Here is a 12,772-nt window from a genome sequence, read left to right on the forward strand (position 1 = left end):
TTTTTAAGTGTCTGTTCTGTTAATCTGCTTTTGGTTAAGGGCCCTCACAGTGGGTTTGTCGTCTCACTGTTACATGGACAATGAGAACTGTAGGGGACACACCTACCCAGAGGACACAGAATCACTGGGCTGGTTTCTAGACACTGCTACTAATAGTTGCCCTGTGTGTTGTCTGTTCCCCTCCACCCCTCCATGCAGCACTTTGAGCTCTTTCTAGGATAGAATTTGGATCTGAAACAGTTTTGAAGCAACACAGACTAGGGTTTAAAGGCCGAGCTGTGGTTTACTATTCACATAACCAGTCAAGTATTTAATCCTCAGTTTTCTCAGAGGTGTTATGCTTCCTACCTCAACCTCCCAGGCAAGGTGGTATATGCCTGTAATCCTGTAACTTGGGAGGTTGAAGAAGAATCACTAGGTATTATTTCAATGATCTTCAAAAGCAGCACCCCTAAAAGACATATTTGCGTGTACCTCCAAAAGAGAACACTTGTCCAGTATGTGCAAGACCATGTTTCTATCTCTACTGCTGCAAAGACAAACATTTTGGTGTCTTACTGGAGTTGCAATATTTAGAGCATTTCAGAGATCTTCTGCAAAGCACATACTAGGCATCGAACCGTGGTAAGCCATAGTTTTTCACCATTAGGATGCTCCAGGAATCTCTATGACTTGGTAAGCCTGTCCAGGTTAATGCTATTCCTGAAGGCTGTATTTGTGAAGTATGAAGTGCTTAACAGTTTTTCAGAGTAGTTTCATTAAATCCCTTTGAGCACAGAATACTGGAACAGTAGGTCAAATAAGAGGGACTGACCTACATTCCCCAAAACAGGATGTCTAAGATCACAGCATTGGGACTTGGCAAAACTGGGCCTCCCTCAAAGTTTTAGTTTTGAGTATTTTTGCTCTAGGAACAGTCTTACACAATCTATCCAGTCAAATGCACCCTGATGTTGGGGCGGCAAGCCTGATGTAGTGTACCAGGTTTCTATCTCTACTGCTGCAAAGTGTAGTGTAGATTATGATTAGAAGCAGCGATAGCATGCCATTACTGCTCTGCTCGAATTTATAATTTTGAACAGTCTCTTCTAACATGAAGTGACAATACTTGGCTAAACCTTTGTTTATTTCTTCTTGTCCTCCTTAGTGACTATTTACTTCCATGTTGTTTGCTCTCATAAGACTCCAGAGAGAAATAACTGTGATTCTTCCTATAAGGTCTTCAAGTTGAATAATCACAATAGCTCCCTAGGGAAATTAAGTCCCCAGGAGCCAAAGGAAGGGCCCGGTGTTGGCAATTCTGTAATCTGTGACGGGAAATGTGGCACCAGGGATTTGAGTTCATGTTTCCACCCAAATCAAGGAGAAAATGGTTCTGCCTTTGAAACATTAGCCATCTGCATTAAACTGCCGTTAATTGCAACACTGAAATCTTTCCTCCAGTTTCTCTTTAATGCTCAGTACTGCCTTAGACATTCAGCCTCGTCTAGGCCAGTTTGGAGAGCTCAGTCTCTGAGAAAGATTAAAAGCCAATCTAATCTGTCCTGTCCATTCCTTGGTTTCTGCTGTTCTCCATGTAGCCGAATTCTTTTTCTGAATGTACTGCTTTCTCAAGGGGGAGTAATTCTCCGATTATACAGATGCTTCAGGTTTGGGTATTCAGTTTTTCTCTCTTGTTTTAGGCAGCGACACCCTGGGAATCCATTGTGAATGCTTTCTTCAATGGCCCATTGTTCGTCAAGGTCTCTACCACCCCAACAATTTTCGTTTCTTGGGGTTCCATCACCTCTTCAGGGTTCTTCATTTCTTGCTAGATTGTTGCAGCAGCCTAGTCTTGTTTCCTTGACTCACGCTGTGCTGAAATGAACTGTTTCCCCTAATTAGCTGTAACCTTGCCAATGCTATCTCCACAGTAACAACTTCCAAATGGCAGATTCTGTCATTCGGTACAGCTTTCAGAGGAGCCTCCAAACTTGGTAATTAGACTGGGCTTATCAAGTGGCAAGCACTGGTCTGTACTACATATACTCATTTGTTGAGTCGTTGGGCAAGCACTGTTCTCTTTTTGCCAATGAGGAAACTGAGGCTCACCATCTGTGGGGAGATCTGTAAACCATTTCCAGCTAGTCTGAGACAAAGTCTCCAGGCTCTGCTGCTTTCAATATGAAAGTAGTTCACATAAAACAATTCACATGCTCTTGAGGACATATAGCCCTATATATGTGAACTTTACTTCATCAAATCATATATAGTAAAATCAACAGTTTTGGCTTTGTATATTACATTATGAGACTATGAGCATGAAATGACAGAAGTCCAGTCTATTAAGGACTATGTTCTGCCTTTTGCCAGGAAGAATGGAATTACTTTAGCTATACACCTTCATGTAACACATACTTATGGCACAACAAATACACATATGAATAGTATTAGCATTCCTAATACTGCTATTAGGAATGCAAAGGATAATTCTCTATAGTCCAACAATGTTTGGAAGATAAAATTATTTAAAATTAGTTTCTGGTATGAGGATTGTTCTGACACTTTAAATTGAAATAATGCAATAATCTCCAAATCAAATTTTTTTTGTGGTATTAGGCATAACAAGCCTAACCATTTCTATAAATGGATGAGCAGTGCTGGTGGGTGTGGTGGTGAATGTCTGTAATCCCAGTACTAAGGAACTGAAGCTGAAAGACTGAGTTTGAGGCAGCCTCAAATAAACAAAACAAGTAATGCCAAGTCAAGCAGCAAAGCAAAGCAAAATGAATGGCACGTCGTTCTACTGCACTGCCAGTCTGTTCTGCCAGTCTCCATGGCTAGGCTTGTATATGATTGAGCTTTCTTAGCATATCTACCAACTGTGGGTCAGCTGGCTATTTTACCTACTTATCTGGCTGCTGGTTCTAATTTCAGAATTATTTCCAATGTAAAACAATGTTTATCATGAAGCATACCTTTTCCTCTGTTGTTTCCCCATACAGCATCCTCAAAGGCAGACTTTGCTCTTTTCCTCCCTAGTGGTGACTCTGCTCCAGCTCTAGCATTTGAATTGTTCTTTTTATTTAGAAAAGTAGTGTTTTCCACTACTTGACTGCTATTTAGGATATGGACACTTTGTTTTCTGGGTTTAGAAATATTACCAAGTAAGTTCCACTAGATATAAAGACACAGGGAAGTTTTCAAGGTACTAATGAAGGGCTCTTAGATTAGGGTTTGAGTCAGAAAGGGCAGGATATGATACCAAGACTCTTGAAGATGGCAGGTGAATGACATGCACATGCAGATATTTGGGAGCTCCAGGAGAGCAGGAACCCTGTGAGGTAGATGACAACAGAGAAACCTTGCTTTCAGCAGCAGTGAAAGGAGGGAAACCTGGAAAAACCCGAGAGTTCAGTGTGTACTCAGGAGGGCTCCAATCTGACTGAGGAATGCTTTTCCCCCAGTGAGTGACACAGAGGACAGGGACGTCTGCATATGACAGGGCTTTCAGGAAACCCACACTGCACCTTCAATAACAGAAATGGGAGGGGAGGGAGAAGTTTGCTTTCTCCACACTTTACTTGAGCAGTGACAAGAGGTCATTTAAAAAAAAGAGCCCTGCTGAGTGGGCTAGGCAGACACTGAGGCAAAGGCCCCTTTGGGAACCCAGACAAGTGTCAGTGGGCCTCTCAGCATGGCCTGTAGAATATAGTTAGCCTGGAGAAGGTATGGCACCTGTACCTAGGTGAGAGATGACATACAGACCTTGGACCTGCACCCAATACTCTTTCCTTCACTTCTGCCCTTCCCTTACTTAATATCTAATTTAAATTTAATGGATGTGTTTATTGTGGAATATTAATTTAAGATGTGTTACATTTGTTTATGCTGTAGAACATTTGTTTAATGATGCAATGATGTATTGCATTCTTTTATGTTGCATGTGTTTAACTCTGTGAAGCTGTGTTCCTTTGCCTGTCTAAAACACCTGATTAGTCTAATAAAGAGCTGAATGGCCAATAGCTAGGCAGAAGAGAGAAACAGGCGGGGCTGTTGGGCAGAGAGAATATATAGAAGCAGCATGAGAAGAGGAGGAGAAGCTAGAAAAAAGGAGGAGAGAAGGATGCCAGAAGCCAGCCACCTAGCCAGCCATGAAGTAAGAAGGGAAGAAAAATATAGAATAAAGAAAGGTTAAAAAGCCCAGAGACAAAACAAAGAAGAGAAATAGGTTAATTTACGTAAGAAAACTGGCTAGAATTAAGCCAAGTTAAGGCTAGGCATTTATAAGTAAGAATAAGTCTCCCTGTATTTATTTAGGAGCTGGAGGGGCAGGCCCCCAAAGAGTAAACAAACAAACAAAACGACACATGCTGGCTAGTTTTTTATGTCAACTTGACACAAGTTTACAGTCATCTGAGAGTAGGGAACCTTAACTGAGAAAATGCCTCTGTAAGATTGGGCAGTAGGCAGGCAAGCCTGTAGGGCACGTTCTTAGTGATTGATGTGGGAAAGTCTAACCCACTGTGGGTGGTGCCACCCTAGGCTGGTGGTCCTCGGTGCTGTAAGAAAGTAGGCTGAGCTATGAGGAGCAAGCCAGTAGGCAACACCCCTCCACAGCCTCTGCATCAGCTCCTGCCTCCAGAATCCTGTCCTGACTGCTTTTGATGATGTTACATGGAAATGTGAGTGAAACGAACTATTTCCCTTCCTGGCTGCTTTTGGTCATGGTGTTTCATCACAGCAGTAGTCATCTTAATGACAGCAGTTGACCAGTTTTGACCTGTCTTATTCTCATTTGCCCTTTGTTGTTGGTAAGTTTGTCCAAAATACAGCTCCAGACACAGGAGGTGGGAGCTGGAGGTCTTCCTGCCTCAGCTGCAGTACAGAAACTGTTTTAAATGCTCCCACTGCATCTCTTTGTTCTCTTCCTTTCCCTGTAGCTGGTGCTGTCTTAGCGTCCTCCTTCACTGAGTCTTTTCTCTCTTCTCTCCGGAGCTCCAGTACTCCAGTCATGCCCTGCTCACTCCCTTGCCATTCCTACCCAGAGGAAACAGGTATTTTAATATACACTCTACTATCCTTATTCCTCTACGTCTTCTCCAGTTATTGGAGTTCAAACAATGACGGTTTTTATTGGCTATGATGTATTTTCATCTCTTGGTGTGACAGTTCTGCAATTTGTATGCTGCTCTTGGAGAACAGCTGGTAATCAAGCCTAGTACCCTGAGCATAGATGAGGGTTTAGTTACTGAATTATACCCCAGTCAGCAGAACAACAACTGAGTCTGATTGGAACATCACAGATACACCAAATCAAAGAATATGGGTGACTTGAAACAACAAACAAACACCCAACCATCGAGAGCCCAAATGCCAAGGCAGAAACATAAGAACAAACATAAAAAACCAGGGCAACACGATTCTTCTGCAAATTACTAATTCAACAGTATGTATTCCAATGAGAGTGAGTTAGGTGAAATCTCAGAGAATTCAAAAGAATCACCTTCAAAAATGTTCAATAAAACCAAAGATGACACAAAATAAACTTCTGAATAAATTAAAAGAGAACAAAAGCAGTTGAATGAAGAAATAAGTCAATACAGGATCCAAAAGAGGAATTTAGTAAAATGATACAAATATTGAAGAAAAATCAAATTTAAGTTTCAGAAACAAAAACCTCAATGTAAATAAAAAACTCAGAGGGAAGTTTCATCAATAGAGTGGTTAAGTGGAAGACAGACACTATGAGGGCTTTAAAAGAAGGTATCAATACATTCAGAGAATGACAGATGTAGTAAAAAATATGAACAGGACAGTGGATAACATTAAAAGACCAAATCTATACAAATCATGGGCACAGGTGAGTGTGGGAGTTTAAAGAAGAAATGTCTCCCACAGGCTCATGTATTTAACACTTGATGCCCAGCTGATGGCACTGTTTGGGGAGGTTTTGGAATCTTAGGAGGTGCAGCCTTATTGGAGGAAGACTGTCACTGGGGATAGGCTTTGGGGGGATCATAGCCTTGCTTCACTTTCTATTTACATTCCCTGGTTCTTGTGTGCAGATAAAGATGTGACCAGCCAGGTGCTGTACCATGCCAAGCAGTTCCCACCATTATGTACTCTAGAACTATGAGCCAAAGGAATCTTTCTTCTTAAGTTGCCTTGGCCATGGCACTGCATCACAGCAACAGAAAAGTAAACTAATGATGAGCTGGTACCAGGGAACTGGAGTTTTCACTCTAAAGAACCAGACTGGTGTTTTTTTTTGAGGAATGGGATGGACTTTGGACTAGAGACCTATATTTTTGATGAACACGGACCTGTGACCTAAAAAGAGTGCTATGTTACCTAGTCTCAGAGAACACCCAGATGTGAGTCCTATCCCAGGCACCAAGAACATTTATAAAGGCTACCACTGAATCAATGCCAGCAGACACTACAAACTGAAAGGTGCTGTGCTGCAGAGTGTAAGGGAGTCTGGTTCTAAACCCAGCTGTGGCATTTGCCTGTGATATGACTCTGGCAAATATTTAATGTTTGCCATACTTTCCATTATTGGGAAGGAAATCATCTCTACCAAGCAGCAGTGTTGGATTATATGTGATAATAAATGCAAATGCCTACTACTCCATAGATTATCAATAAATATACCAGTAATATGTATCAGCACATTTATCACAGATCCGGGACAATTCTCCAATGTTACTTTAGGTAAAACTTCTCTAATATTATTTACACTCTGTATTAGTTTACGTAAGAGGAGATGCTAGTCTCTTCCTATTTTCACAGATCTAAGTGCTAACATTCTTCCTTACATATCATACTACATTCTTCTGACTTTTTCCTTTCAAGAAAGGACTTGGTTACCATCAAGTGAAAATATTGAATGAAAATTTCCTTAATGTCTTATCAAAACAATTAAATGGTTTCAATAAACACTAAAGGAATGAATCACGATGACTAGGATGCTATAAGGAATTACTAAGAAGACTAGCAATTTTGTTGATCAGGATTATTAGATTAGGTGTCGGAAGCATGACTAGTGTGGCACAAATGGACATTTGCAAGGCCAAGGATGGTTCTTTCTTGGTGTTCTAAGGATAAGGTACAAGCAGCAACAAAGACTGGACTGGAAAAACATATTGAGCAACCATACCTGATGGGCTCTGCTTTGTTATCAAGTAAGGTAACTGTGACTGAAGAGACAATGGGGGTCAGTGTGCATACTGGAGCGCCTGTAGGAATGTGGAATATGTGGGGGATTTTTGCTTTTAGCAGTACTTCAGACTGAAACCAGGTTCTCATGCACACAGGCAAGTACTCTTCTACTGAGCTATACCCATAGCCCACTGAAAAGTTTTATGGTAAATTCTTGGACAGTACTGTAAAAAATTACTTTCAAGATGTCTTTCTTTTCCTATGTATGTACATAGTTATTTTTCTTCTTCATATATGATAGTTTTAATATTACCACAAATGCTATAAAATGATAGTATTAATACTACCACAAATGCTAGTATTAATATTGCCACAAATAATAGTAATAATAGTATTAATATTACCACAAATGCTTATGTAGTAATGATAAGTAAGAGAAATCAGTATCTTTTTGCCTGTAAAACCGTAAGTATACTCATATGGTTAGGGGAACTAAACACATTTTTATTTATGTTTAGTTTTATGTGTGGGTGTTTTGCCTACACGCATGTGTATGCACTCACTGTATAGATGCAGTGCCCATGAAACCAGAAGAGGGATCAGATCCTCTGAAACTAGAGTTACAGATGGTTGGTAGCTGCCACATAGGTACTAGGAACCAAACTTGGGTCCTCTGGAGGAGTAGCCAGTGCTGCCCTTAACTGTGGAACCATCTCCTTAACCCCCAAATAAATTTATTTTTGAGAAAAAAGTTTACTACAAATTTCTTCCCCAAATACCATTTTCTTTGTTATTTTTATTTAAATTTTTTGTTTTGAGACAAGGCTCACTCTATAGCTTAGGCTGACTCAGAATTCATGATATAACCAGGTTGGTTTTGCATTCAAAGTCATTCTTCTGCCTCAATATCTTGAGTGCTGGAATTGCAGATGCAGGCCACAGTACTTAGCTAGATTTATTGCTTTGCTTGTTTGCTTTGAACTTTTTATTTTTTTGAGGATTTTTCTACATGAGTACTGTGTTTATATTTTTTAAATCTGTTATTTTTAAAAAAGGTTTTATTTTAGTATTAATTATGTGTATGTCCTTGTATTGTTGTGTACACATGAAGTACCCACAGAGGCTAGAAAAAGGAGCTGGATCTCTTGGAGTTGGAGTTAAGGTGGTTGTGAGCTGCCCTCTGTGGGTTCTGGGAACTGAACTTGGGTCCTGAAGAGCCATCTCTCCAACCTCAAAATTTGCTATTTTGGAAAAAATGCTCAAATGTGCTCTGGCCAAAGAAGAGATTTATGTAATACTGAAATAATTTTCATGGTGACTGCTTGAGAGTTGCTCTAACAAGACAGTGCAGCTAGGGAACCATAGCTGGTGAATAAATGAATGGCTGAATTGCTGCTAATTTTCTCCTGAGTGGAGGACTTGGAGTTCTCACCAGAGGAGAATTAGGAGCTACTGACTGCCCCAATTTGCATATTTGTACACAAAGGGAAGAAGCAGTAATCACATCTCCTTTCTTTCTCAGGCTGACATAATAAAAGAGACATGAATAAATAAAATGAACTAGCTATGTAGTTCATATTTTAGATTTAGGTAATTTCTTTTCCTTTCCTATTCATTTTCCCTGTCTCCTAAAACACAGTTCACAGAAATGATACTGTCTTTGTAAATGAAGTTAAGACTGACCAATACATGAAATGTTAAAATTCTACTGCATTTTTCACATTAGAAATTATTAACGATTTTGGAGGCCCGAGTGACATACTCACTCTATAGCTTGTGCTCCTCTTGGAGAATACTCGGATATTCAGGGAGAGAGCTAACTGGAGGGTTGTTGTCAGATGCTAAGAGTAGTTCTCAGTTCAGCTAACAAATAGGCCATTCTGCATGACCCTGTCTGTACTTAAAACTTAAGTTTGTGGACAGTTACTCCACACTCTCAACATTCCAGGAACTCAGCAGGGTGCTAAGGATATAGTGGTGAATGAAAATAGATGTTAGCTTGTCAGGACCTTCCAAAAGTAAAATAATAATAATAATAATAATAATAATAATAATAATAATAATAATAATAAATAAATAAAACAAAGACCAGTTAATTACGAGTACTGACAAGTACAATGAGAGAAAAAAAAGATCACTATTAATAACAGTGTAACAAGAGAGGGTTCGCTTAGTCTCAAGTTAGACAACTCTAATCTGAGGAAATGATATTTGAAATCTGAAGGTTTCATATAAATGCAAAAGCATATGCAGGCTTTGTTGATTGGAGGAAGAATGAGGTACCAACAGAATTAAAGGAGGCCACTAAGTTTAGAGCACAAGAAAGAGGGAAAATGGTGTGGGAAGAGGCTGAAGCTGCTAGCCATATCATAGGAGACTCTGAGGCAAACTCCTCCATTCTCAGGACTTCAATTTGCAGCTCCTTGACAAAGATTCCTGTGATTATGTCAGTTTGTTAGCGCCATTCCTAAATTTTGGGGGGTGAACACATATACAGAGGTATTTTCACATTGCTCCAACTCATTTGGAAAACTGTTAAAGCCTTCTAACTGGTTATTCAGATGTAAACCCGTCTGCTGTACCAGTGTGCAGGAAGCTCAAACCAGAAAAAGAGAGTAAGTATAGAGATCTATGCAGCACTGCAGGACTACAACAACTCAAAGCTACGCAGACTTGGAATTTAAGATCTCCATCTGATTAGTAAACTTTGAAGAAAAAGAAAGGATAAAAACACCTCCTAAATGCTTAAATATTGTCAAGTTCTATAAATACATAAAACTAGAGTTAAAAATGAGTCATTACAATTATGCATTCAAATACATGACAACATTTTATAAAATACATAATTTATTACATTTATGAGTTATAGTAAAATAGAGAATCTTAAGAACTATAAAAATGACTTAGAAATAACAAAAAGATAGTAAATCTCCAAATCTTAGAACCTGTAATACCAAATTCTAGAGTTTTTATTTAACTTCTTTTGAAAATACTATGTTCTCCCAAGATTAAAAAGGGAATTAAGAATAGACACATTGATGAAGGCAGTGCGTTCTTCTCAGCTGGCTTTATTCTCCACTGAACCTCAAATATAGGATTATATATATATATTTTTTTACTTACAGGAAGCTGTCACTGTTCTGTTTTCCAATAACCCTCAAAACAGAATGGAAAATGCTTATGCAAAATGACACAAGCTTTCACCATTCTCCGCAGGCTTCTCCATGTCAATACACTTTGGTACAACAGCTTTCCCAACTCTACAGTTCTGTCAGTGAACTATGAATATGTTTAAATATTTTCCAGATTCATCATGGAGGCTGCTTTTCTTCTCTGCACTGTTATCACACTGAGCTGCAAACAAAATAAACAATCAGTAAGTAGTTTCTCTGTGGAGAGTGCAAGACTAAAACAAAGCATAGTGTGCTGTATCACAACCACCAGTTATTAGTTAGTCTGAGGAGAAAGGTCTTCAAAGAGGTCTTTTTGGTGTGATCATTCTATTTTACTCTTGAAGCATCTGAATCACATTAGAGAAATGCATGCCAAATATGACAGTCCATAGCACAGAGTGACACTGTGAATCCCTATATTCCACAGATGGTGAAAAAACATTCCGATAAAAGTTAATCAGCAAAGTGTCTTAAACGCAAATGTGGTCTAGGCAAATATAAAGCAGAGCTGGTAATCAGATCATTACAGATTTTAAGTAAGACAAGTCTAAGGGGAAAGTTTGAATATTAACTGAGGTTAATTATATGTACATATGATAATAAATTAACAATACAATACAATACATAGCATAAAGCAAGTGTCCTTCCCCAAACCGTCCTTCACTTTAGTTATCTCTTCAGACACAACCTCTACCTTCAGTTTATTTATTTATTTTTGAAACAGGGTCTCACTATGTAGTCCAGACTAGTCTTTAACCTTGTGATCCTCCAGCATCAGTTTTCTGAGTCCCAAAACTATAGGTAAAAGCTACTATCTCCAGCTACTTGCAGCTTTGAAGTCTATTTCTTTATATATTTTCTAAATGAGCACACATACCCCTTGGTAGCTAGAAAGTCTGAATCTACTTCCCTTTCCTGCTCAGATGATCTTCCTCAGAAATAACGCCAAATAGACTGACTTTATTTTTCTTAATATCTGCAAACTTTCCCCTATCTGAACACAATTTTATTTGTCATTTACTGTTGAGTATTTGTATGATTTTAAAATTAGAGGAAAAGTCAGATGTGGTGGTACATGCCTTTAATCCCAACATTTGGGATTGACAGACAGGTTAGATGGAGCTTTTTGAGTTTGAGGTCAGCCTGGTCAACACAGTGAGTTCCAAGGCAGCCAGGGCTGCACATTGAGACCTTGTCTCAAAACTAAAACAAAACTCAACAACAAGAACAAGAACAACACATAGCTACTAGATGGCAGCATGCCATGCCATCAGTAACTAAGAAGAATACTGTGGTGGTAACAGTACATTTATACCCAATATTAGTTAATAGTATGTTTGACTTGATTTGCTTCATTGTCATCATTCCTTCCATCCATCCATCATCTGTCCATCCGTCCCTTCATCACTCCCTCTCCCTCCACCCATGCACCCATCCATCCATCCCTCCACCCACACACCCATCATCCGTCCCTCCATCACTCCCTCTCTCCTTCCACCCATGTATCCATCCATCCATCCATCCATCCATCCATCCATCCATCCATCCATCCATCCATCCATCTCTGCACCCACACACCCAACCATCCATCCATCCCTCCTTCCACCCACGCACCCATCAATCATTCCTCCATCACTCCCTCCACCCACATACCCATCCATCCATCCCTCCCTCCATCCATGTACCCATCCATCCATCCTTCCTCCCTCCCTCCCTCCACCCACGCATCCATCCATCCATCCATCCATCCATCCATCTCAATTGTCTAAATGCTCACTGAACTGGTCTCTACTCATTCCTAAAAGGGAGGAGTTATTGCTCCTAATTTAGAAGAAATGGCTCATTTTATTTATATGATGTGTGTACATTATGGGAAATTACTCTTTACTTACTCTAGAATTTCACTGATATACTACATTTTCCAAATTATTTCCCAATGGCTAAGTTTTTATATTGTATTTTCTTTTTATTTGGTTATATACAAGTGTACATTAAATAAATGTAACTTGTACCTGAAATATTGTTTCTACTTAAAAACCTAAAATAAAAGTACAGTTTGAAACATCAGAAAGATACTTTGAAATATAGACACAAGTACCTGACTTTGGACAGAACGTTATGTCCAGTTATTATTAGCAGAAACTTTTGTGCAATGAATAATGTTCTGTACCTGCTCTTTCCAATCTTCCTGTTAGCCACAGTTACCAAACACTTGAAATCTGGCTAGTACAACCTCAAATTTTTATTTCATTTAAAAAAGTTGTCTTTGGTTACTAACTACTTTACTAGAGATGGTAGATCTAGATATAGGTGTAGATAGAGGATACCGATGTTTATTTCATATATAAACTTTACTTTTCCAACTGCAAGTCCTAAAGAGACTAATTTTGTGGAGGTTAACTGAGTAAAGATCAACTATCAGTTCTCCAGGAACTTCTGAGGACTCTTGTTTTTCA

At 39.1% G+C, this 12,772-nt stretch overlaps 1 protein-coding gene across 3 annotated transcripts in view; it reads right to left on the bottom strand.

Moving 5' to 3' along the window:
- Positions 1-10,195: 10,195 nt before the first annotated feature.
- The window catches only part of Sclt1 (sodium channel and clathrin linker 1), a 108,349-nt gene continuing 105,772 nt past the window's right edge, over positions 10,196-12,772 (bottom strand). For all 3 annotated transcript variants that reach the window (XM_006987463.4, XM_016005996.3, XM_076574039.1), the window contains one exon: positions 10,196-10,497. In XM_006987463.4, coding sequence (XP_006987525.1) covers positions 10,435-10,497 — 63 coding nt within the window. In that variant the 3' untranslated portion in view covers positions 10,196-10,434. The remainder of the gene's footprint in view (positions 10,498-12,772) is intronic.

Source organism: Peromyscus maniculatus, chromosome 6 (assembly GCF_049852395.1).
Source record: "Peromyscus maniculatus bairdii isolate BWxNUB_F1_BW_parent chromosome 6, HU_Pman_BW_mat_3.1, whole genome shotgun sequence".
NCBI classification, from domain to species: domain Eukaryota; kingdom Metazoa; phylum Chordata; class Mammalia; order Rodentia; family Cricetidae; genus Peromyscus; species Peromyscus maniculatus.